This window comes from Chelonoidis abingdonii, chromosome 3 (genome assembly GCF_003597395.2).
Source record: "Chelonoidis abingdonii isolate Lonesome George chromosome 3, CheloAbing_2.0, whole genome shotgun sequence".
Lineage (NCBI taxonomy): Eukaryota > Metazoa > Chordata > Testudines > Testudinidae > Chelonoidis > Chelonoidis abingdonii.
This window is the reverse complement of record NC_133771.1, coordinates 198,336,150-198,363,364: the sequence shown is the minus strand read 5'-3', so window position 1 is coordinate 198,363,364 and position 27,215 is coordinate 198,336,150. Positions and strand designations below refer to the sequence as shown.

At 48.1% G+C, this 27,215-nt stretch overlaps 2 protein-coding genes across 2 annotated transcripts in view; both read right to left on the bottom strand.

Annotated features, from left to right (window-relative positions):
* The window catches only part of SNRPB2 (small nuclear ribonucleoprotein polypeptide B2), a 198,802-nt gene that overhangs the window by 76,261 nt on the left and 95,326 nt on the right, over nt 1–27,215 (bottom strand). The window lies entirely within an intron of this gene.
* The window catches only part of LOC116830821 (uncharacterized), a 34,367-nt gene that overhangs the window by 1,877 nt on the left and 5,275 nt on the right, over nt 1–27,215 (bottom strand). Inside the window, exons 2-5 of the mRNA XM_032790472.2 lie at nt 19,880–20,071; nt 10,778–10,825; nt 2,237–2,378; nt 118–247 (exon numbers count right to left, since the gene is read on the bottom strand). Of these exons, the coding sequence (XP_032646363.2) occupies nt 118–247; nt 2,237–2,378; nt 10,778–10,825; nt 19,880–20,071 (512 nt within the window). The remainder of the gene's footprint in view (nt 1–117; nt 248–2,236; nt 2,379–10,777; nt 10,826–19,879; nt 20,072–27,215) is intronic.

The following is a 27,215-nucleotide window of genomic DNA, read 5'->3' as shown; positions in this document are numbered from 1 at the left end:
ATGCTATTTGAATTCCTTACAATATGTTTCACACCCACTATAAACTTTCCAGAAGGGACAATGGTATCCAACCCCCTTTTACATTTGTAATAAGAAATAACAAAAATCAGTTCTTACAGCTGTTTATACATCTCTTTCATTCCGATTTCATCATCCTCCACTGAGCTTGTCCCAGCAACACATTTACCGCTTTGTGTCCCAGAATTGCAAGTTGCATCACCACAACTATTGAAGCAATGAGGGCTTTCTGAAAGAGACAGATTCCCTTGTTATTCTGGGTCAGCTTTAATTGAATGAATGTGTTCATTTCCCTTTCTTCTTAAAGAAAATATTGTCTTTGCAATGATCAAGTAACAGACAGCAAGGCTAAAAATGGTCTAGATGTTCTGCTTTAACATGATGTTTTTTGTGGTGGGTTTGGTTTTTTGTTTGTTTGTTTGATTTTTTGGCTAAAATAAATCTTGTAAACATTTTTCTGTTACACTGCAAGTGGAGATAACTTAGTGGATGTGGTAAGCAGCTACCAAGTATCACATGGTCTATCATTTCATTGTTAATGCGCTCCAAGCAGGGAAAAAAATGTGTTTCATCAAAGCAGGCTGGCTATAATTCTTCAAACTTTCACACACAATTTCAGAATTTATTTCAGATTATGAAAATGTTTTCGCCACTGCAAAAACAAACGAACAAAAAAACAAACGCACAAAAACATACTCCGGTTAGCCTCACAGAACAAAGGCATAATTCCGCCTGAAAAATAGGCCTTTGTTTCTAACTCTGGGACACCTAACCACACATTTTTAATGAGAAGTTTGCTACTGAAGTCATCCACACTGTACTGTGCAGGCTACAGTTTAGCTACATTCTACTAGAGTAACATCGAAAGGATTCTTTATGACCAACTATTTACAACTAACTATGTCCAAATATACAAAAAAGAGAAGACTACAGAGAGATCTTGCCAAAGAAAGGATAACTGTTTCAGTGACTCTCACAGGTGGTAAGAAGCAAGTGCAGGGTTGGCTGGGTGCTTTATACCGGGGCTATGAGTGCACGGTACCAGAGGGCACTCAAACTGCCCCAACGGGTACCACAGAAGGAGAACGCACATGTACAATCACTTGAAGAACACAGTTTCATTACATGCATTGCAGACAGGTGCTTAAGTAGTAACTCATCCTGTTCTCTTATTTTAATCATCTATAACAGACCTTTAGCAAACCCTGTTTGGGGCTTGGTTAGTTAGCATATTGACTTATGTGCACTCAAGATCCTGTGACTCTGAGTTATTGATAACTCTAAAACAGGTACTGGCATCTTTAATGAAGAGTGCCACTCCCCACACATCTTTTATCCACTCTGTCCTTCCTAAACAGATTGTAACCAGTGATTATAATATTGCAATCATGCAAATTGTCTCCCCTTGTTTTAGTAATGCTAGTTATATCAAATTTCTCCTCATCATATGAGAAATTCCATTTCTTCTTGCTTATTACCAAGACTCTTAGCTTGGTATATATAGAATTGTGTCACCTCCGTTCAATTTTTTCACAACCTACTAAATTTGCCTTTCTCCTGCATTTGCCTCCTTACCACCTTCCCCTTTCACCAGGCTTCAACTGAGATGATTAGCCCTACCTACCCATGAGATGCCAGCCGTCCCATTTGGCCCTCTGTTCCACAAAATAAAACCCTTCAGCTTCACACCAGTCCTGCAGCCAGTGATTCAACTCCAGTATTTTCTGCCTTATACTTTTCCTCGCTCATGGAACTGGAATGATTTCTGAGATTACTTGGACTTTCCTAATAGGACTTAATAGCTAAGCCTCTACCTTGTGCGCACCCTTAACCCAAGTAAGCACTTATGATCTGATCCAACTCCCATTCAGCTGAATGGAAAGACTCCCAATAACTTCAGTGAAGTTGGTCAGGCTCTTACTGACTCAACGCTGCCTCTAGTTTCCCTTTAAATTCAGCAGTAGCAATAACCATAGGTAGTCTGTAACCCTAATCTTTATTTATACTATACTCATCTTACTTTAACCAAATGTTAAAACAGTAAGCTTTGTAGCTCGTAACTCAGTAAAAAGTTTATGCCCCTTGTTTGGCAATGTCATGTGACATCACAAATCATGTGTTATCAGAGAAATTTCTCTGGGTCAAGCAAATAGAGCACATTTAGCCCAACACCTGTACTTCTTTCTGAAAACAGGAAGTTTTTAAAGGTTTGACATACCTGCATCAACACTAAATGTGCTGTGGTGAGAAATTGTTAGTATTTCTGCATTGCCATGAACCACGGAAGCCAAACAACAACAGGAAGACCTATTTTCCAAGGCTTTCATTTTCTCCATAAGCAAACTGTTCTCTGTGCCCATCTATAGAAACAAGTGTTACTGTATTAATGCAAGACAGAAAAACAACCCATCAAAAGCAAAAATGTAATGAGCTCAGTTATCTCTGAAGACAGCAGGGTTCTGTACACCAAGCTTCACAAATAACATGGAGAATAATGTGAAAATGAACCATCAAAAACCCCATTAGATGTATTATAATGATACACTGCCTGCAAACACCATTATCCACCAACAGTGCTAGGACTAGTTATAAAATGAGTACAGTCAGTAACACATGCTAGCATTGCTGAGGCAGTAAATAGTGTATATAGTGAAGTTCTCGATGAAAAGAGACTGTCAAAATTGTGCCTGCTGTCTCATCCCCATGTGTATTCTACTGACTTCACTGACACATATGTCACCTACTTTTTACTCCAATTCCCACTGCAGAGTAAGTACAGATCTAGCAGTGTGAGCTGGACTCTTCTGGTCATCTCATTCAAATTCACCTTAAAAACTGACTTGAGACAAATAAAATAAAATTAACCAAAAAAACCTGCTCCCCAAGAAGGGTAAATGCACATTCCCTCACTTGTATCACACCTAAATTCTGGGTTGTGGTCTCTTTGGTAATGGGACATTTGTTTTCTGAGGCTCCAAGTGCATCTTTGGGCATGGTACAAGTAACAAATGCCAATGTTACTTGTACCATGTTAACCAAAGATGTTAACCAAATTCTGACTGCAGATTCTTTATTGGTGATGGATGGGCCAGAAAGAACCCAGCTTGACTTTCTGATCCCAGTTTGAGTTTGCAGGGCTGGCAGTTAGAATAAACATCTTTTCCCATGTAAACTTAGCAAACATGATAGTTCACGTTGAGTGACAGTAAGCCTGGAGCCCCACAAGGCCATTTTTACAACCACCCTTTTCAAAGTCAAAACACACTTTAAAGAGACAGCAGGTAGTCCTGCCAGGCAGGATAATATCCAATCGTATTAACTCATCTTCCTTCCCCCTCAGCAGAAATCCACTCTGTACTACTTGTTTATTGTAATGTACCTGTTTGCCTCTAGGTGGCAAGTGCTTCAGGGTAGTGATACTATTTTATGGATACTTTTTATTACTGTAAAAGACAGTGTTCATCAACAGCACTATGCAAATGATGCAAATAGCAGTATTTGAATGATGGTGGCTATTCCTTCAGGCCTATGCTAGCCCAGAGTACCTCAGAGTACCCGTTGGTTCTAATGCTCTGGAATGGTTTTAGTAGGGTGACCAGATGTCCTACCTTTATAGGGGCAGTCCTGATATTTGGGGTTTTGTCTTATTTAGGTGCCTATTACCCCCCACCCCCTCCCAATTTTTCACACTTGCTATCTGGTCACCCTAGGCTTTAGGGACATCATATTCACTTCTGAGCACTTGTAGACAGCACGCAGGTACAATGAAAACCTGGAACTTTTTTCTCATGTCCTTGCACATGAGTGAGCAAGAAGCTACTTCTCTGTAAATATTTGCCATCCATTACACTGTCCATAGCAGTACTAAATTATTGTTTTCTTCTTGATGTTTGACTGACAGACACCTTTTCATTCTAGCACTTCATTCTATGATTTGATCAGCCTGACCTGAATTCATTGTTTTTCCATTTTCCCCTGTTTTTTCCATTGTTTTAGATACCTAGCAACCAACCTTTGAGAGAAAAACAATCTAGATGAGTCAATCCTGCTATATCAACAAATACAGGAAGAAGAAATTGATTTTAGATCCAGGCAGAGAAGGGAAGGTAAAGGGTAACAGTCAAGTTCAGGATCCTGACACAAGGAAAATAGGAGAGCAGCAGAATACGGACCCTGGATTTCAGAAAAGCAGACTTTGACTCCCTCAGAGCTGATGGGCAGGATCCCCTGGGAAAATAACATGAGGGGGAAAGGAGTCCAGGAGAGCTGGCTGTATTTTAAAGAATCCTTATTGAGGTTGCAGGACAAAACCATCCCGGTGTAGGAAGAATAGTAAATATGGCAGGCGACCAGCTTGGCTTAACAGTGAGATCCTTGCTGATCTTAACGCCAAAAAGAAGCTTACAAGAAGTGGAAGACTGGACAAATGACCAGGGAGGAGTATAAAAATATTGCTCAGGCATGCAGGAGTGAAATCAGGAAGGCCAAATAACACTTGGAGTTGCAGCTACAAGAGATGTTAAGAGTAACAAGAAGGTTTCTTCAGGTATGTTAGCAACAAGAAGAATCAAGGAAAGTGTGGACCTTAGTATGAGGGAGGCAACCTAGTGACGGAGGATGTGGGAAAAAGCATAATGTATTCAATGATTTTTTGCCTCTGTCTCCACAACAGGTCAGCTCCAAGACTGCTGCGTGGCAGGCACAGTATGGGGAGAAGGTGACCAGCCCTCGTGGAGAAAAGAAGTGGTTCGGGACTAGTAGAAAAACTGGATGAGCAACGTCCATGGGCCTGGATGCGCTGCATCCAGGGTGCTGAAGGAGTTGGTAAGAGTGATTGCAGAGCCATTGGCCATTATCTTTGAAAACTCATGGCATACAGGGGAGTCCCGGATGACTGGAAAAAGGCTAATGTAGTGCCTATCTTTAAAAAAGGGAAGGAGGAGATCCGGGGAACTACAGGCCATCAGCCCTCACCTCAGTCCCTGGAAAAATCATGGAGTAGGTCCTCAAGGAATCATCTGAAGCACTTAGAGAGAGGAAAAGTGATCAGGAACACTCAGCATGGATTCACCAAGGGCAAGTCATGCCTAACTAACCTAAACTGCTTCTATGAGGAGAGTAACTGCTCTGTGGATGAGGGGAAAGCAGTGGATGTGTTATTCCTTAACTTTTGCAAAACTTTGGTACGGTCTCCACAGTAGTCTTGCCAGCAAGTTAAAAGTATGGGCTGGATGATTGGACTGTAAGGTGGATAGAAAGCTGGCAGAACATCAGGCTCAACGGGTAGCGATCAAACGCTCCATGTCTAGTTGGCAGCCGGTTTCAAGTGGAGGGTCCTGGGACCGGTTTGTTCAAGATCTTCATTAATGATCTGGAGGATGGCATGGACTGCACTCTCAGCAGTTTGCAGATGACACTAAACTGAAGAGTGGTAGATACGCTGGAGGGTAGGTAGGATACAGAGGACCAGACAATTAGAGGATGCCAAAAGAAACCTGATGAGGTTCAACAAGGACAAGTGCAGAGTCCTGCACTTAGGACGGAAGATCCCATTCAGCTGTACAGACTAGGGCCGATGGCTAGGAAGCAGTTCTGCAGAAAGGAGCTAGGGGTTAGTGGACAAGAAACTGGATATGAGACAGGGTGCCCTTGTTGCCAAGAAGGCTAATGGCATTTTGGGCTGTATAAGTAGGGCATTGCCAGCGATCGAAGGATGTGATCATCCCTCTATTTGACATTGTGAGGGCCTCATCTGGAGTACTGTGTTCCGTTTTGGCCCACACTACAAGAAGGATGTGGAAAAATTGGAGAGAGTCCAGCAGAGGGCAACAAAAATGATAGGGGCTGGAGCACATGAATTATGAGGAAGCATGAATGTGAACTGGGATTGTTTAGTCTGCAGAAGAGAAGAATGAGGGGGGATTTGATAGCTGCTTTCAACTACCTGAAAGGGGGTTCCAAAGAGGATGGATCTAGACTGTTCTCAGTGGTACCTGATGACAGAACAAGGAGTAATGGTCTCAAGTTGCAATGGGGCAGGTTTAGGTTGGATATTAGGAAAAACTTTTTCACTCAGAGTGGTGAAGTACTGGAATGGGTTACCTAGGGAGGTGGTAGAATCCCCTTCCTTAAAGGTTTTTAAGGTCAGGCTAGACAAAGCCCTGGCTGGCATGCTATAGTTGTGAATTGGTCCTGCTTTGAGCAGGGGGTTGGACTAGATGATCTCCTAAGGTCCCTTCCAACCCTGATATTCTATTATTCTAAGGGAGAGGAGATGCAAGCAAAACAAAATGCTAGATGTACTGTGTGTCATGCCCATACCTGAGCTATAGGAACAAGCTGAAAAGTTTGGGTGCACTGAATTCTCTTCGGTGAACTTTGTACACAAACGAAAGCAACATAGCCAAATTGTGCTTTCATGTTAACACTAGTCTCAGTCTGAAGTAACACCACTGAAATAAATGGGATTACTCTGAAGTGGCACTAGTTTAATGACAGCAAAATTTAACCCACAGCTGCACCGTGCACTGTTAGAAAGCAAGAAAATGGAACCAAAGAATTCATAAAATGGACTTCATCTGCAGTGCAGTATCTCCTTTTTCTAGTTCCATTTATGCAGGGCAAAAAAATCCTATGTTTCTAGCCTTTCTGTAACTGTTGTTCTTTGAGATATGTTACTTATGTCCATTCAATGTTAGGTGTATATGCACCATATGCACAGTTGCCAGAGACTTTTCCCTCAGTGGTATCCATCAGGCTGGCACTAACACCCTCTAGTGCCACATACTTATGCACCAGTATTAGGGGTGGCGCCAGCCCCACACCCTCTCGGTTCCAGCCAACTCCGACAGATGAGAAGGAGGGTGGGTCATGGAATGGACATGAGCAATACATCAACAGTTACAGAAAGGTTATTAACAGATTTTTCTCCAAGTGCTTTCTCATGTCCATTCCATGTTAGGTGACTCACAAGCAGTACCCAAGGAAGTGGGATCAGAGTTCTTGGACATGCAAACTACAACACAGCTCTCCCAAACCTGGCATCATCTTCAGGGCCGCCCAGAGTCTTTGGCGGAATTGCTATAGATTGAACTATGAAACAGAAACCACTGATAATTGCCTTGCCAAAGCAAGAGGAGATGTTCCAGCAACTGCCACAGATGATAAGAAGAAACCAAGAAGATGTGGGGCTGGTGGTGCCCTTATACTGGCGCATAAGCGTGCAGCACCAGAGGGTGCTAGAGTGGGCCCGACTGATCCCACTGAGGGAAAAATCTCTGGTAACAGTGCACGCAGCTAACATGGAATTCCTAACGTGGAACAGACTCAAAACTGAACTCTTCTTCTGCCAGTTCCAGTTCAGAAAGACTTCCCCCTCTCATCATTCCAAAAAAAGAAAGGGTGGGAGACCTGTTTTAAACAATTTTAGAAGCACTGTTGTCCTTAGAATGCTTCTCCAATGCTGTCTTGAATGGTGAGAGCCCTAATGATTGATTGTCTGTCTGCTGTTATATCCAAGAAAGAAGAGGTGGCCATCAAGCTGTACTATGTGGATGAGTTAGGAGAAGTGTCACTGGCATGAGCACAGGTCAAATTAGACTAAGCAGGAACCAAATGCACTACACAGAGCTTTCAGTGCAATCTATCACACCAGGCATCTTAATATTCTGGACGATACTACAACAGCCCTATGTGGAACAAGTCTAACAGAAGGAGAGAATACTTTATCAGAAGCAAACAATAACCCTAAGGAAATCTGAAATCAAAGAAGCAGAGAAATGCGAGGGGAAACTTACATGATGATTAATATAAACTGCAATAAATTAACAGCTGGCTTTTAAAGGACACCAGTCCCAGAGAAATAAGGTAAAGCTTGTGTGCTTCCAGAGGGAAAGGGCTGGAAACATTTTAGAAAACTCTTAACTCATCTGTTCACTTTAATCACAAGAAAGATCCAACGTCCAAGATTAAAGCATCATCAGGGGACCTGACAAGACTATGTGTATCAAACAGAGTCATTTCACTATACAAGATTGTCATCTGGTTCTTACTTGCCCAGAGAGAAATGAGAAATGTATTATAATCCTCCAAAATTACTTTAGTCACACATTTCAGTGGAGGATTTTTGAAACAAGTTGTTTATATCAAACAAGGGTTTTGTGCACTGATGATGAAGTTATACCGGCTCATTCTCAGCACAGATGTGCATAAAATATAAAGAGCTTTCCTCTGTTTACTAGAACAAAAGATGCACTAAACTTTTTTGGAAGCTGGAACTAGATGTCTGAAGAAGACAATGCTGTGGCCACTCTATACCTGGCTCTCCGGCTGTGTTGCTGTGGAAACCAACAACGATTTCACCAACCTTTCTAATTGAAAAAGAATGAGAGGACCATGGGCCTGTGTTGGTTCTGTCCATTCTGTCTAGGCATTTTTACTGCATTACCAGTGTGATATCTGTGTGCGGGACTCTTCATTGCTGTTTAGAAGAGAAGGGGTTGATTGCTGGTTTGAGCCTATCACCTCTGGGCCTGGGTGCTTATAAAGGCTTTGCGCTCAGGCCCTTATGGCTGAGAAAGTGACCGTTTTCCCCCTACTGTTACTCACATCTTCTTGTCAACTGTTGGAAATGGGCCATCCTGATTATCACTACAAAAGTTTTTTTTCTCCTGCTAATAGCTCACTGTAACTGATTATCCTCGTTATAGTTAGTATGGTAACACCCATTTTTTCATGTCCTCCGTGTGTGTGTATATATATATATCTTTCTACTGTATTTTCCACTGCATGCATCCGATGAAGTGGGCTGCAGCCCACGAAAGCTTATGCTCAAATAAATTTGTTAGTCTTTAGTCTTTAAGGTGCCACAAGTACTCCTGTTCTTTTTGCTGATACAGACTAACACGGCTGCTACTCTGAAACCTTGCATCATTCAGTGACTCCTCTGCCCAGTTAAGGAACAGAAGTGATAAGATCTAAAGGGATTCTCATCCAATCCTTCTCACCTAGAGAGGTTAAGATGGTGCAGCAACCTTGAGCTAATGTGCATGCGTATAAGGCCCAATGCAGCAAGGTGCTGAGAGACCTCAATTCCCATTCATGTCAGCAGAAGTGCAGCCCTTCTCAAGACAAAAGGTGCTCTGTCCCACTTAGGACTGCCCCATAAAAGGAAAAACAGGGGTACCTTTCAGGACCTGATAAACCACCACAACAATCCCCTCCCCCAAAAGACAGCTGAGTTTTAGCCAACAGTTCCACTTTACAGCAAGACAGTGTGGGCCCGTTTGGACTCTGAGCTGAAAGCCAGGAACTTTGAAGTTCTAATCTCAGCTCTGACCCCTGTTGTGTATCCTTAGAAAGTCACTTAGCACAACTGTACAGATGACAAAACGGAAGCAAGGAGATTAATATTTATTCTCACAACACAGCAGAGAAATAGGTTAATGTTTGTACTTGAAAAGAGCGTAAAGCATTAAATCAGTGCTAAATATAACTATCCTCCAATACTTTCCCTCTAACCATTCAATATTTGGTGGGACAATACTAAAGAAAACCCTGGTGCTAGTGAGTCAGTAGGTGCTACTGTTCCCGCTGAATCAATGCCCAAAGACTATTTAAGGGTCTATTCTGAAGCTGGAGATAATAAATCATTGTGGTCGTACAAGATCTCACAACATTTTTTCTAAGAGCAGGGGCGTTAAAAGCCAGTGTCCTGCCCACAATCCCCCTTGTGGTTTCAACTCAGGACAGAAGAATTCATGTTCTCTTCCAAACTGCTATGCAATGTTGCTGTGACCTCTTAGACAGTTACTATGTTCCACCTCAGAGGTGGCTGCATTTCACTGATGAATGAAGTGATACTTTACCCCTCTGTCACACTAGATTAATTAGAGAAAGATTGTGGCCAGCCCCTGCAAGAGAGGACAAAGTAGGGGAGAGGGTGAAAGGGGCCTCTTACTTGCTGCCCCAGTCCAGAGGCTGTGCACTATGGCATTCTTGCTTTCAGAGAACACAAGGCCTGTGAGATGCTAGTGCTATGGCTTGGATTAGCCTCAACAAACAGGATTGAGGGGGCGGACTTTAGCCTCACCCTCTCCACTCTACACCACTCAGCAAAGATGGCTGGATGCTGTATCCACTTCAAGATAGTAGAGGAGCGGTAAGCATAATCCCACCCAGGGCTCCGGCTGGGGCAGAGCCTCTCCACGCCATCTCTAACTCAGGGCCATGCCGCAAGCATGATACAAGTTGCAACTGTTTGCAAGGTGCTTTGAGTAATTCAGATGAAAGGAGCTATAGAAATGAAGAGCATCACCATAAATAAACCAAGTGACACTATACGGGTAATTAATCTCAAATGGAGAATCCCTCTATTTCATTCAGTGAAGATACAGGACTCAGTTTTCCAAAACGCACTAAGGACCCAATCTAACTCCTCTTGAAGTCAATGGAAAGATTTCCAGCGGCTTTTGAAAGGTGCTGCTGCATTGGGTCCAAAAATAAGACTTCATTTTGTAAGTGTTTTAGCCAGAATTCTTAACTTCCCTTTGAAAATTATTTGTTTCTTTCATCTCCTGATTATTTTTCTTTTTACAACAAATTTCTAAAAAAAACCCAATATATAATTGAAGGAATATTTAGAGATGTTAAGACGCATACATGGGCTGCACAGGAAAATAATGAATTTCCTTTTCACTTTCACTAGTAATGTTATATCTCTAATCCTCTCATTTAGAAGAGATTCAGTTTCATACTTTACCTTCTCAATGCAAGTTTTCATTTCTGCTATTTCCTTCAGACAGGCATCCTGTAAAATAATTCAAAGAATAATCACAATTTTGTGGTAAAGAGTTTGTTGTTCGTATATACTTAGTGTTTGGGGGATCTAGTTTGTTTGAAACAAACAAAGCTGTCCGCTATCAATAATGCATTGTTTTCTTATTAAATGTAGGGAGGGATTTTTCAAAAACACCTAAGGGAGTTGTGAACCCAGTTCCCATGGGCTCTCACTGGAAGTCTGGTGCCTAACTCTCTTAGATGAGTTTGAAAATCCCACCCTTAGAGTACATGAAAGAGGTTGAATTGAAATCTCCATTCCCAGAACAGGTACAGCACAGGCAACAGGAGAATAAGCTTCCCCGCACCAGCCTGCCAAGACACCTCAACCCTGATGAGGAAGGGCCAACTCCAGGAGTGGAGAAGTAGTTCAGCCTCCCCACTAAAATGTTTTGAAATTTCAACAACAAAAAATTCCACAAAATTTTATTTTCCATTTTTCTGCAAGCCTACTCCCCGCCTGCCCATCAATCCTCTACTTCTTGTAGACAGCCAAGAAGGAGGCCATTTAGGGGCCATTTGTCCACTGGGAACTAGACTGAGATCACCAAACTCATTTCACATGAGCCACCGAACAGCCATCTGATACTAACCACCCTTGGTCACCATCTGTGTAGGTTAGATTTGAAGAGAGGACCTTAGGACTTAGCCTGGGAGGTCTCTGTACGGAGCTGACCAACCTTAAGTCACATGGATGTCAAAGGAAATGGAGGGTCCTTAGCACCTCATGGCAGGTCTACATTTTGCAGGAAAGGGAACTTAAGTACTGCAATAGGCTATGCCAACACTTAAATTGCTACAGCACTTCAGTGTAGACACTCACTGCAACAATGGGAGGGATTCTCCCATTACTGTAGTTAATCCACCTCCCCAAGCAGCGGTAGCAAGGCTGACAGAAGAATTCTTCCATAAGCATAGTGCTGCCGACAGTGAGGGTTAGGTTGGCTTAAGTACATTGCTTAGAAGTGTGGATTTCTCAAATCCCTGAGCAATGTAGCTGGGTTGACCTAACTTTTTAGCGTAGACCTGGCCATAGGTTCTTGTGAAAGAAAGATACTGTAGGCCTTTACAAGATCATTCACTCTAAAGTGGATTTGTTTGTTTTTGTCTTTGAATACTACATTAGAAACACTGTCCCCTGGGATTTTTTTTTAAATTGGAAATATCCAGTTTCTGCAGTGTTTTAAGGCAACATTTTTTTAAAAAACAACCTTCAAATAAAGAGGAAGAGGAGAGTGTCTCTGCTTCACTGTTATCTTTATATAGATCTTTATAGCAAGGAAAAAGAATTGACTAAGGACCTGATCCTGCAATCAGATCCATGCACATTGACATCAATAGGGTTTTCTGCAGGCGCAAGGGTCTGTCCATGTGAGTCTGAAAGGGGCCTAACTGACTATACAGGGTAACAAACTATACACAAAGTGATGTCAGGTACAGGTAATAAAAAGACAAAACAGAGAAAAATATACTTTCACTGACTTCTTTTAACTATAATAATCAGAGGGGTTTCTGGTAACTATAACAGGTACAAAATTTTCAGCGAGAGAGGTATTTTCTACATTTATTCCTTTCAACTGTATAGTCTACATGTCAGAATTTGTATGCAAGGAAACAATCACGCTGCACGATTGGAACAATGGCATAGTCATTTTCTTTAGAACGTTCTTTCAGATTACTCATATGGATTTTATCCTTTGTATTGTGCTGCAGAAAGTCCCCATTATTTTGTGATCTCATAGAGAACATTCTAAATGAAACTGGCAATATACATAAAATGCTAAACTCCAGCAGAATGGATTAGAAAGAGTAAAATAAGGAAAATACAGTAAGAATTAAGATTAGATCTTCCTTTTTTTCTTCCCAAAGGAAATAAGTGATTTTTATCCAGACATGTTTTCATTACTGCAACAATGGTTCACTTTGGCCACACCTCAATATGCATTAGAGGTCAGGAAAATCTCATGTAAACATATCAGGGCCAATTGTGCTTTTTTTCCATTGTAAGTCTGGCATAACTCCACTGATTTCACAAGAATAATTGCAGTTTGGCTCACTAAATATAGATTCTGAGCCACCTAACTACAGAAGAATTCTGCTAAGATCCTTAGCATTTAAATACATTAGTACAAATAAACTGAGTCCTCACAATTGAAGGTCACTTCATTCAATCTTCAAACAACATTTTATAATATTTCCCGTGTTACAAATTAAGTGTAGAAAAAATACTAAAATGATTAACAAGTGTCTGGGCTCAACATAACTCAGGCTTACTAGATGTCTTTCTTCGTTCCCAGGTTGACAAAAGCAGGGAGTGCTGCAGATGGATGATCAGCTCCTTGAGTGCAGCAACTCATTGAAAGCTTGATTGTACTCCTTGAGCATACTCCCACTGAACTCAATTAAAGCCTTATTCTTGACTTCCAGGGGAGGTGAAAGTGATCAGCAATTCTCAGGGTGTGAGCCTAATAAAACAAATGGCTTTGACAAGTCCAGTGGGATTAACAGTCAATTCACCTTGATCACAGGGAGTGGTGTTGTGATCTGGGATCTCTAAGGGTCAGGGGGAATTGTGAAGGTCAGATACACAGAAATTTCTCTTCTGTTCTCACAACTCCACTTGCCCCAGTGACCCCATCCCATCTCCTGATCTCCCCTGTGCCCACTCTCATCCCCTCCCTTACTTCTCCTTAAACTCTCGCTCTTCTCTGGCTCCTTCCCCTCAAAAAACAAACATACTTTAGTCTCTCCCATCCTACAAAAAGCCCAATACACCCCACTTGCCTCTCCAGCTACTGCCCCATCTCCCTTACAACTCTAAGCTCCCTGACCATGCTATTTACAATCACTGTCTGGAGTTCCTCTCCTCCAATTCTGTCCTGGACCCTCTCCTATCTGGCTTCCACCTGTGTTCCACTGAAACCGCTCTTGCCAAAGTCCCTAATGACCTCCTCTTAGTCATATCTCAGAACCAAGTATCAGAGGGGTAGCCGTGTTAGTCTGGATCTGTAAAAGCAGCAAAGAATCCTGTGGCACCTTATAGACTAACAGACGTTTTGGTGCATGAGCTTTCGTGGGTGAATATCCACTTCGTCAGATGCATGAACATGGTTATTCACCCACGAAGGCTCATGCTCCAAAACGTTGTTATTATTATATCTGAGGTTTTTCTATTAAGTTGGTTGCCCACCCATGTTCTTTGATCCTCGCTGCCTTGTTTCAGAACCAGAGAACCATCTCATTAGCGCTGACCTGTCCAGCTGCCTTCAACCCAATCAACATCTCGTTGAAAATCTAGTCCTCGCCTTATGACCTTCAATGACTTTGTCCTTTCTGGGACCTCCTCTTACCTCTCTTAAACTGCTCCTTCAACATAGTCCTTCTGAATTATCCTCATCTGCCCCGCAACAGTGGTGGTTTCCCAAGCCTCTGTCTTTTCCACATTCTCTCCCTGTCTACATCAGTGGTCCTCAGATGGAGGATTGCTAGCTGCAAATGGCTTCTTTAATGTGTCTCCCATGGCGTTCTTTGCCAGCATTATAGCGGAACCACTGTGGGGATTTCATATTAACCAATCTAATTATTAACAAGCAGTGCTTTTTACTATGTTACTACCAATTAACATGATTAACTTGCACTTAAATTATTTAACAATCAGATGCTTTTACACTGATCACATGTTGCTTGCATGAGCTATTGAATATTTAGTACTTATAGTAAATAAAACAATGAATTTCAAACAACTGTGGCTCTTTTGGGTAATGTTGATCGCTATTGGACTCTCTGAACCTCTGAGGGCCTGAGTATCCACTGCTCTATACGCTTATCTCTGTGAGTAATCACAGCCTTTGACTCTACACTACGCGTTTTAAACCGAAGTTAGCAGCGTTAAACCGATTTAATCCTGCCCCGTCCACACAACGAGGCCCTTTATATCGATATAAAGCGCTCTTTAAACCGGTTTCTGTACTCCTCCCTGACAAGGCCAGTAGCGCGAATCGTATTGCCAGTGTCGGATTAGCTTGTGTGGCCGCAAATTGATGTATTGGCCTCGGGTGTGTACCCACAGATGCACCATTGTGTCCGCTCTGGAAAAGCATCTGAACCATCGTGTCGGAGTTGCACTGGCCAGGTAGGACAGGAAAAGCCTGCAAACTTTGAATTTCTTTCCTGTTTGCCCAGCGTGGAGCTCTGATCAGCACGGGTGCGATGCAGTCCCAAATCCAAAAAGAAGCTCCAGCACGGGACTGTACGGAGTACATGGATCTGATCAGGTATGAAAGACAAATCTGTTAACTATCAACAGCTCCGCGCTATAGAAGATTGAAATGACAAAGCATTTTGAAAAATCTCCGCCACTTTAGATAGACAGAGCCGCAGCAGGGGACTCAAGCACAGTGCTGCGTGACAGCGTACCGGGAAGCCGAAGAATGATGGACACTCATGGAGGACCAAAGAGAGGGACTGAGACTCCAGCTATTCCCCCCCCCAAACCCCCAAAAGTTTTTTTTTTGTATTTTTTTTCCCCGCAGTCTCCGACAAGCATTTTGCATTCTGGTGAGCCCCAATGCCTGTAGGTCAAAAACATTGAATCCAGGGTGTTCAGTATTCTCATCAATTTGCCGCCCCCCCCCATGAAAGAAAAGGGGGAAAAAAATCCATTTCTTGCCATTTTCCATTTCACTGTATGTCTACTGCATGCTGCCTGGTAGACGTGGTGCTGCGGCGATGAACAGCAGCAATCCCCTCCCCTATCCTTTCCTCGATGGCAGACAGTACAAATGGGAAACCCCATCATCATCCCGTGAGTGGCTCCTGGCTGGCCTCGTAGAGTCAGCCAGGTATTGCCTGTAAAATGGGAATGACTCGCCTGTCATTCCGTGCAGATGTGCAATCTGAGGCGTAACTCCTCATCATAGCATGACTCGTGAGTCTGAGCCATCAGCTCCCCTGCCCCTTTTCTGTCCTAAAGAAAATTCTGCTACTTCCCTGACTATCATAGCAGCGGGTGGCTGCGGGATCCTCTCCCCACACCCTTTAATGTCCTGCCGATTATCATAGCAGCTGGAGGCTGCTCCCCCTCATTTTCTCTCACTAAAGTTCAGTGTTTCTTATTCCTGCTTCTTTATTACTTTCATCAACACAAATTGAGGGAACACTGCCCACTAGTAGCACAGGAGTGCGTCTGGGAGGAGGGAAGCAACGGGTGGGGTTGTTGCAGGGGCACCCCCTAGAATGGCACGCAGCTCATCATTTCTGCGCGGTCTCTGGGGCTCTGACCCAGAGCAGCTCTGCTCTCTGGCTTTCTAGTAGACTTGCCCCATATTCTAGGCGGGACTGACTCTATTTTTAGACAAAACATAAAGAAGGGAATGACCTGGGGAATCATTCCCATTTTGGTCCATGCATCCCCGACCGACCTCAGGGAGGCCAGCCAGGAGCACCCATGACAGCAGCAGATAGTACAAAATGATTGATAACCATCATCGCCACTTTCCAGTTGCAGACGGTACAAAATGATTGATAACCGTAATCTCATCGCCAACTTACAATGGCAGACGGTGCAACAAGGATGGTAACCATCTCTACTACCTTGCAAAGGCAAATGAATGCTGCTGTGTAGCACTGCAGAACTGCCTCTGTCAGTGGCATCCAGTACACATACAGTGACAGTGACAAAATGCAAAACAGGCTCCACGGCTGCCATGCTATGGTGTCTGCCAGGGCAATCCAGGGAAAAAGGGCGCGAAATGATTGTTTGCCATTGCTTTCACGGAGGAAGGATTGAGTGATGACATTTACCCAGAATCACCCCCGACAGTGTTTTTGCACCATCATGCATTGCGATCTCAACCCAGAATTCCAATGGGCGGGGGAGACTGCGGGAACTATGGGATAGCTACGGGATAGCTACCCACAGTGCAATGCTCCGGAAATCAACGCTAGCCTCGATACATGGATGCACACCATCGAATTAATGTGCTTAGTGTGGCCGCGTGCACTCAACTTTATACAATCTTTTACAAAATCGGTTTATGTAAAATTGGAATAATCCCGTAGTGTAGACGTACCCTCATTTGCAAACACAAGTTCAACTACCACTCCATTCTGACTCCTCAGAGATCTACCTCTCTACTCCAGACCCATCTCCTTGTGTCCAAACTAAAATCTCTGCCTATCTGTCTGACGTCTCCTTGTGGATGTCTAAATATCAGCTCGAGCTCAACATGGCTAAAACAGAGCTCTTAATCGCCCCTTCCAAAACTCTCCCTGGTACTGTCTTTCTTGATTACTGTGGACAATACCATCACCCTGCCTGTAACCTAGGTGTCATCTTTGTCACAAATCTCCCTCTAGCACCTCACATTCAGGCTATGTCTTAGTCTTGCAGATTCTTTCTGGATAAGATCTCTAAAATACAATTTTTCCTGTCCATCCATACAGCTAAAACTTTCACCCAGCCTCTCATCATGTTGCATCTTAATTACTGCAACATCCTTTTCTCTGATAATCTTGCCCCACTCATGTCCATTCAGAATGCTGCTGCAAAGATCACTTTCCTAGTGCATTGCTTTACCATGTCATCCTTTTGCATCCCTTCATTGGCTCCCTCTTCTCTAGAGAATCAAACGTAAGCTAGTTGTCTTCACTTTCAAGGCCCTTCACAGCCAATTCCCTCCCTACCCTGTCATCCTCCATTCAGTACTGAAATGCTGACTCCTGCCTCCAACTAGCCCTTCCATTAATCCCTTGTTACATTTTCAGACTCCTTTGTGCTTTCTCCCATGCTGCTCCTCACGCTTGGGAGGAGCTCCCCATAAACATCCACAGAACTAACACATTATACTCTTTCAAAATCTTCCTTAAAACTCTTTTTGCATGATACCTACCAAAAATTTTTTACAGGGGCTAGGCTGCTGGTGTTCCGAGACTATTGCCTCTCATGCTGACCAGCAGGGCCGGCTCCAAACATCAGCATTCCAAGCTGGTGCTTGGGGTGGCAATCTGCAAGGGGTGGCAGTCCCTGTTGTTTTGCCCCCAAGCAGCATGCCGAATTGCCGCCGCAGGGGGCAAGGGCAGTCCGTGTGCCCTTAGGGCGGCAGGCGCTTTCCACAGTGGCAGCAATTCCGCAGCAGCTTCTATGTTTAGCTGTCGGGGCGGCTTCAGCTAAACATAGAAGCTACCGCTGAATTGCCGCCCCCGCGGAAACGGGCCTGCCGGCCTAATGGCACACAGACTGCCCCCGCCGCCTGTGGCAGCAATTCCGCATGTTGCTTGGGGCGGCGAAAACTGTAGAGCCAGCCCTGCTGACCATACTGTCTCATTGTTTACTTGCCCTCTCCCATCTGTCTGTATCCATCTGTTGTATCTAGTCTTATATTTAGATTGCAAGCTTTTGGGGCAACGACCATCTTTTTCTGTGTTTGTACAGCTCCTAGCACATTGGGGGTCCTGGTCCATGACTAGGACTCCTAGGCACTGTGCTGCTGCTGATAATAATAATAATTAATAAAGGTGTTAATATGTATCAGTAACTTAACTGTCTCTTCAAATGTTTACACTGGGAGTTTATACTTCACTTTGGGTACAACCTGTAAGTATTTTGGATGGTGCACAGCAGCAAGGCACTAATTTGTGTATGTCATGTCAGAGTTTTAGAGTAAATGCAACCTCAGTTACGGAAAACAACCCAGTGATCATGTTAACTATATAGTGAATGAGAAAGACTGTACCCTGACTACATTCTTCTGCCATAACAGGAACCCCCAAAGTTGGTCTTAGCTGAAAAAATAGTAATTAGCCATCTTTCTGAAAGCTATTGTGCAATATCGCAGGCTAGCTCTCTGTTTAGGCCTGATCCCAAAACACAGAAGTCAGTGGAAGAACAAACAGATTTCAGTGACACAAGATTGGCCCCTTACTAGGGTTGCCCACTTTCTCATTGCACAAAACCAAACACCCTGGCCCCGCCCCTTCCCTGAGGCCCCACCTCTCTGTCCCACACCTTCCCTGAGGTCCTGCCCCTCACTCACTACATCCCCCTCCCTCGGTGGCTCGCTCTCCCCAATCCTCGCTCACTTTCACTGGGCTGGGGCAGGGGGATGGGGTACAGGAGTGAGTGAGGGCTCTAAATGGGGGTGTGGGCTCTGGGGTGGGGACAGAAATGAGGGGTTCAAGGTGTGGGAGGGGGCTCTGGGCTGGGGCAGGGAGTTGGAGTGTGGAGGGGGTGAGGGTTCCAGCTGGGGGTGTGGCCTCTGGGGATGAGAGCTTTAGGGTGCAGGGGTGGGCTCCAGACTAAGGGGTGGGGTTGAGGGATTCAGACTGTGGGAGGGGGCTGATGGTTGACGCAGGGGGTGGAGGTGTGGGAGGGATGAGAGCTCTGGGCTGGGGGTCAGGGGTTTGGGGTGCAGGAGGAGGCTCCAGGTTTGCGGGGGCTCGGGGATGGGGCACGGGCTTACCTCTGGCAGCTCCTGGCCAGCAGCGCAGCGGGGCTAAGGCAGGGTCCCTGCCTGTTCTGGCACCGCGCTGCGCCCTGGAAGCAGCCAGGAGCAGGTCTGGCTCCTAGGCGGGAGGGCCAGGAGGCTCTGCACGCTGCTCTCGCCAGCAGGTCTCCCCCTTCTCCCATTGCCTGTGATTCCTGGCCAATGAGAGTGCGGAGTCAGTGCTCAGGGCAGGAATCACAGAGCCCCATGGCCACCCCGCCTAGGAGTCAGACCTGCTGGCCACTTCCAGGGACTAGTCTGCCTTAGACCTGCAGCACCGCTGACCAGACTTTTAGCGGCCCGTTTGGCAGTGCTGACGGAGCTGCCAGGGTCCCTTTTTGACACAGTGGGCTGGTTGAAAACCAGACACCTGGCAACCCTATCCCTTGCTTCTGTATTCCACTAAAAAAGAAGCAACAAGTCACTTTTTGCCAATATTGCCACACTCTATTATCAAAGACGCTGACAAGTATACTTCAGTGTGTTAACATGCAGTGCAGCCTTTACAAATTCAGTGCAAACATACGTCCTTTCATAAGCACCTTCTCATTTTCTAAAACTGCTACTTTTTGCCTTTCCCGCTCCTTTGTTTTTTCAAGTTGGGACTTTAACTCTTCCATTTCAAGAACCAACTTGCTTTGCTTCATTTTGGTCATCTGAGCTTGTTTTTCCTCATTATTCTGAATTCTTTGCAGCTGGGCTTTTAACTCCTCCATTTCAACTAACAAACTATCCTGGGGAAAGAAAAAAACATAAGAGCACACTTACTATTATTCTGTATTCATTCTAAATAAATGTTTAACACACCCTGATTCTCTGTAATAAATATGCATTTATACATCCTGGGACAAGATCACGCCTCTAGATCTACCCCAACCATAAAGGAGTGTCACAGCTCTAGTTACAGACTCAGGCGTTCCATGTATGAAGCTGGCTTGGGGTGATATTAACAGTTCTGTGGATTCAGGAGTCAAATTAGGCTGGGTCACATTGTTTCAGATGACTTTGCCTTTTTGTTTTTTTTGTTTTTTTTAAGGCTACCACCTTGTTCTCCAGAAATTGAGCAGTTATTTTAAAAAGTAAGCATGAAGTCCTAGTCTCATTGAAGCCAATGAGAGTTTTGCCACTGATTTCAATGGGGCCAGGATTACACCTCAAGTCTCTAATCCTTATGGTTGCAGAGTAAACCTGGAAACCTTGAAAATGTGACGTCAGCATAACGAATGCAGTATTACCTACCTGCATCTGCACAGAGCAGACTAGGCCTCCGGCCATGGGGCTTCACACTCCAACCCCTGGCCGCGTGGCGGTGGGCTCCAATCCCGCCAGCGGCTGCTAGCCCCAGGCACTAACCCCTCTCCATGGGCTCTGACCCCCAGCCATAGTCATTGACCCCAGGTGCTGGTCCCAGGCACTGACCCTGAGCTCCAGCGGCTGCCGGCTGGGCTCTGGTGGGTGATAGCTCTGGATGCTAACCCCTAGCCCTGGCCGTGCAGCAGCATGCACAGCCCCCAAGTGCCAGTCCCAAACCCTAGCATCAGCCAACCCCCCGCTGCATGCTCCAACCCCTAGCCCTGGCCGCTGACCTCAGACACTGCTCCTGGATACCGATGCTGGGTTCCGGCAGGTGCTGGCCATAAGCGCCGATCCCCAGCCCCAGATGTAGATTCCCAGCCCTGGTCACACAGCAACGGGCACCAACCCCAGGCTCTGGCCCTGGCCCTGGACACCAACCTCCAGTCTCGGTTGTGCAGCAGCAGGCTCTGGTGGGTGCTGGCCCAGGACACTGACTCCTAACCCCGGCTGTGCAGCAGCGGGCATATACCCCAAGTGCCAACTCTGGGTGCCGACCCTCGGCCCCGGTCACACAGCAGCAGGTGCTGGCTCCAGGTTCCAGCCCCTGGCTGCATGGTAGTGGGTGGTGATTCCCGGCCCTAGCCATGCAACTGAGGATGCTCACTCTGGGATCCAGTGGGTGCTGGTCCAGGGCGCCAACTCCCGGCCCCAGGTGCCGACCCACATCTTTGGCCTTTGCTGTCTCACCCTACACCCCTCCATCCATCTTCCCTGGCCCCCACTGCCTTACCCTGACCCCTCCATCCAGGTTGTAACTTGCCAGATTTGCTATGAAAAGTGATACTAACAAACATACAAATATCACTTTTCACAGCATTATATTTGAGCCCGCAAAAAAACCCTGCATAAATAAATTACAATGATCTGGATGTGTATACATGCATATTTATTTGTTTTTTCCAACGTTAATAAAGTATTTTAGGAAAAAGTGTCAGTGCAGCCACCAGCAAGAGTTGGTGGCCACACTGAGGCCACGAAAAACTTTGTTGTGAGAACCCCTGTCTTAGATTCAGGACCACATTTCACCTCTTTCATTCTCCAAGGAGACAACTAGCAAAAACAAGGAACTTGAGACTTTATATTCCTGACTTTTCCAAGAAGAATTAAAAAGGTGTATTAATTTTTCAGGCCATTGGTGGTACACCATAAATAAATCAATAAAAATACAAGTGTAAAACACCATTCTCCCACACCCACCCCGGTAATTTTTAAGAGTGTTATTGTGTTATCTGATTTTGAGACAATTATTTCATGACTCTGGTCATCTCTCAAGAAATCTTTATACCCTCAGGATTAATGTTATATAGAGGCACTTTTCACAGCAACACATCAGCAATCACTGCCAGCACTAGAAACAGACTACTCATTGCATATTAAAACTAGACAGTATCTTGTAGATCAGTGGTTTTCAAACTATGGGTCACGGCCCAGTACTGGGTCACAGAATGTAAGGCACTGGGTCGCGGCAGCTCTAGTCAGCACCACCGACCAGGCTGTTAAAAGTACTGTCAGCAGTGCTGCCTGGCTAAGGCAGGTTAGTCCCTACCTATTCTGACACTGCGCTGTGGCCAGCAGCAGGTCCGGCTCCTAGGAGGGGGGGGGGGGCACAGGGCCTAGGAGCCGGACCTGCTGCTGGCCGTTTCCGAGGTGCAGGCAGCGCGGTCCCAGGACAGGCAGGAAGCCTGCCATAGCCCCCCTCCACCCCGCTGTGCTGCTGACCAGGAGCTGCCTGAGGTAAGATCCCAACCCCACGCCCCAATCCTCTGCCCCAGCCTTGAGCCCCCCCTAACCTGGAGCCCCTTTCTGCACCCCAAACTCCTCATCTCGGCCTAACCCCAGAGCCTGCACACCCAGCCCAGATCCCTTCCTGCACCCCAACCACCTTCCCCAGCCCAGCCCAGTGCCCCCTCCCACACCCTGAACCCCTCATTCCCAGCCCCAGCCCCCACCCCAACCCTCTGCTCCAGTCCTGAGTCCCTCCCACATGCCAAACCCCTCATCCCCAGCTCTGTTGGGTCACAGGCATCAACTATTTTCTTCAACTGGGTCACCAGGAAAAAAGTTTGAAAACCACTATTGTAGACAACAGATAAGACCTCTTGAACAAATCCTCTGTCCTCAGGCAGCTAATGGAATCCTATAACTGAGTCTCTTGTTCAGCTTTGTTAATATCTTTGACCTGCTGAGTCCAGTACACAGCATATTCTGAAGAAGGAGACTGCTGACAGATATAACATATGGCAGAGTATGTCCTTTCAGGTCAGGCTGAAGAGTTTTGTTCTTTTTCAGTTGTACAGTATGTTAAGTCTCCCAGTATGTATACTATACCTGGGAGAAGGTCTCCCCACCCAACCTCCATTACCCCAGACTATCCAGATCCCTTGAGTGAAGGCCACCAGCTACTCTTTCCTAGTTTCCTTGATGTTCTTTCCCTGAGGGAGGGACTTTCTCCTCAGACTTTGCCAATAGTGGAATTGGGGAGGGGAGGGGTTAACATGTGCATCTTTCTTCCCAGTTTTGAGTAGGAATCAAATAAGACAAAAATAGCAGAGTATCAGAGGCGTAGCCATGTTAGTCTGGATCTGTAAAAGCAGCAAAGAATCCTGTGGCACCTTATAGACTAACACAAAGAATACTTTCAGGACAACACTGAACAGCACACTGATATACAGTTACCCTCCCACCAACAGCACAAGAAGAAGAATTCCACATGGACTCCTCCTGAGGGTCGAAATGATAGTCTGGACCTATACATTGAATGCTTCCGCCGACGTGCACAGGCAGAAATTGTGGAAAAACAACATCGCTTGCCTCATAACCTAAGTCGTGCAGAACGCAACACCATCCACAGTCTCAGAAACCACCCTGACATCATCAAAGAGGCTGATAAAGGAGGTGCTGTTGTCATCATGAACAGGTCTGACTACCAAAATGAGGCCGCCAGACAACTCTCCAATACAAATTCTACAGGCCACTTCCCTCAGATCCCACTGGGAATACACTAAGAAACTTGCCCATCTACCAGGACATTCCTACACTAACCACTTGGAACAATCAACATACCCTCAGAGCCCTACTACCGCAAGATCCACAAACCCGGAATCCTGGACGCTCATCAATCTCGGGCATTGGCACTCTCACTGAAGGAACTGTCTGGATATGTGGACTCTCTACTCAGACCTCATGCCCCAGCACTCCCAGCTATCTCTCCGTACACCACTGATTTCCTGAGGAAACTACAATGCATTGGTGACCTTCCAGAAAACACCATCCTAGCCACCATTGGATGAGAGGCCTCCTACACGAACATCTACACACCGATGATATACAAGCTGTCAGGAACACTATCCCTGATGATGCTACAGCACAACTGGATGCTTGAGCTCTGTGCCTTTATCCTCACACACAAACTAATTCAAATTTGATGACAATATAATCTCCAGATCAGTGGCACCACTATGGGCAACCCACATGGCCCCACAATATGCCCAATATTTTTGGCCGACCCTGGAACAATGCTTCCTCAGCTCTCTCCACTCCGCCGCACCCCTTCCTCTAACTACGGCTACACTGATGACACTTCATCATCTGGACCCATGGGAAGGAGACTCTAGAAAAAATTCCACCATGATGTCAACAGCTTCCACCCCATCTCATCAACCTCAAAGCCTGGACCAATCTACCCGGGAGGTCCACTTCCTAGAACTCGACGGTGCAAACAAGTGATAGGTCACATTAACCCACCCTATACCGAAAACCTAACCGACGCTATGCTACTTCATGCTTCCCAGCTTCCATCCGGGCACCACCACACGATCCATTTTCTACAGCCAAGCACTGAGGTAAATCGCATCTGCTCTAACCCCTGCAGACCAGAGACCAACACCTACAAACTACACCAAGCATTCTCAAACAGTACAATACCAGCGCACGAAGGAAATAAGGAAACGACCAGAGCTAGAACGCGTACCCAGAAGCCTCCTACTGCAGACAACCCCAAGAAAGAAACCACAGGACTCCATGGCCACATATAAAAGTCCCCAGCTATAAACCCCTCCAATGCAATCAGAGAAACCCATCTGACAACGATCCCACCACTTTCAGAAGGCCAATTGGTGGTAGGCTCAGTCCTCGCCCACAACAACCTGAAGCCATATTCTCGGCCAGTAACTGGCACCACCGCACATAGACTCTATGCTCAGGAACCAATCCAATGCACAAACCCGATGCCAACTCTGCCAGCTTAATCTACACCAGCGACTCCATCACAGGACTAACCAGATCAGGCCATATCATCACCGGTTCATTCACCTGCACATCCACCAATGTAATATAACGCCATCATAATGCGCCCAAGCAATGCCCTTCTGGGTGCCTGGGGTGGGTGGCTGGGGTGGGGGGCGGGGGGTAGGAGGGTCTGTGGGTGCTGATGGGGTTGGCTGGGGGGGGGGATCGCGAGGGGGGAGGGGCTGGGGGGGGTGTTGGGTGGGGGGGGTGGGGCGGGGGGCTGGGGGCTGGGCTGTTGGGGGGCGTGTGGGATGGGGGGGGGGGGGGTTGTGGGGGTTCCTGGCGGCGCGGGGTGGGGGGCTGGGGCTGGTGGGGGGGGGTCTGGGGGGGACTGGGGGGGGGGGGCGGGGGGGTGCTTGGGAGGGGGAGGGCTGGGGGGCTGGGGCTGTGCTGGGGGGGGAGGGGTGGTGAGACGTGTGGGCTGGGGGTAGGGTGGGGGGCAGTGGTAGAGGCTGAGGGGGGGGTGGCTGGGGGGGGCTGGGGGGTGGGGGGACTGGGGTGGGGGGTGTGGGCCTGGGGGGGGCGTGGTTTGTGGGGGGGTGGGCTGTGGGGCTGGGGATCTGGGGGGGTCTGGAAGGGTGGGGCGAGGTGGGGGGGCGGGGGGGGGGTGGGGGTGTGGGCTGGCTGGGAGAAGCTGGTTGGGCGGGGTGGGGGGGGGGTGGGGGGGTGAGGCGGCCGTGGGTGCTGGGTGTGGGTGGGTGAATGTGGGCTGGGGGGGCTGGGCGGGGGGGGGGGAGGTGGGGGGGGGGTGTCTGGGTCTGGGGGAGGGGTCTGGCAGGGGAGGGTGGGGGGGGCTCGGGGTCTGTGGGGCTGTGGTCTGGGGGGCGCTTCTGTTGGTGGGGGGGGGGCTGGGGTGGCTGGAGGGGGGGGTGGGCTGGGGCCTGTGGTGGGGCTGGGGGGGTGGGGGGGGTGTGGGCGGGGGTGCGGCGTGGGCTGGGGGGGGGGGGTGGGGGGGGGTGTGGTTGAGTGGGGGGGTCGTGGGGCTGTTGGGGGGTGGGGGCCTGAGGTGGCGGTGTCTGGGGGGTCGGGTGGGGGGGCTGGAGGGGGGGGAGGTGAGGGTGCTGGGGTGGTCTGGGGTTGGGGGGGGGGGGGGGGGGGAGGAGGGGGGGGGGGGGTGGGGGGGGGGGGGGGGGGCTGGGGGGTCTGTCGGGGGGAGGCTGGGGGGCTGGGGGGGACTGGGGGGGGGGGTCTGTCTGTCTGGGGGGTGGGGGGCTGGGGCCTGGGGGGCTGTGGGGGGGGGGCGGTCTGGGGGGGGGGGGTGGCCGGGGGGGGGGGGGGAGGGGGAGAGCTGGGGGGGGTGGGGGTGGGGTGGGGAGGGGGACGGTGCTGGTGGTGGGGTCCGGGTGGTGGGCTGGTGGGGCGGGGGGCTGCGGTTGGGGGGGGGGGGGCCTTGTGGGAGTGGGGGTGGTCTCGGGGCTGGGGGGGAGGGTTGGGGGGGTGCCTGTGGGGGGGGGTCTGGTGGGGCCGTGGGGGGGGGTGAGGTGGAGGTGGGTGGGGGGGTCCTGGGGGTGGGGGCTGGGCGTGGGGGGTGGGTGGGGGGGTGGGGGGTGGGGGTGGGGTGGGGGCGGGCTGGGAGGGGTGGTACTCTGTGGGTGTCGTGGGGGCTGGGGGGGGGGGAGGGTGAGGGGGTGTGGGCGGGGCTGGGGGGGGGGGGTGGCGGGGGCTGGTTCTGGGGGGGGGAGGGGCTGGGAGTGAGGGGCGCTGGGGTGGGGGCGGGGGGGTTGGGGGTTCTGGGGGGGGCGGACTTATGGGGAGTGGGGTGGGGGGGTGCTGCGGTGTGTGGGGGCGGGGGGTGGTGGGGGTGGTGGGGGCTCCGTGTGTGGCGGTGGGGTGGGGGAGGGTCTGCCCTGAGGGAGGGGGTGGGGGGGGGTCCTGGGTGGGGGCTGGGGGTGTGGGGCTGGTGGGTCTGGGGGGGTCGGGGGCTCTGGGGGTGGGGGGCTGGGAGGGGTTGGGGGGGTGGGGTGGGAGCGCTGGGTGGGGGGGGTGCTGCTGGCGGCGGGGGGGGTTCTGGGATTGGGGTGGGCGCTGGAGGGGGGGGTGGGCTGAGGGTGGGGGGGATGTGCTGCGGGCTGGGGGCTGGGGGTGGGGGGGCGGGCTGGGTGGGGAGGGGGGGTGGGGGGGTGGGGCTGAGGGTGGGCTGGGGAGGGTGGGGCTCTGGAGTGAGGGGGAGGGGGGGGGTGGGGGAGTGAGGGGAGGCTGCTGTCTGGGTGGGGGGGGGGTCTGGTGGGACTGTGG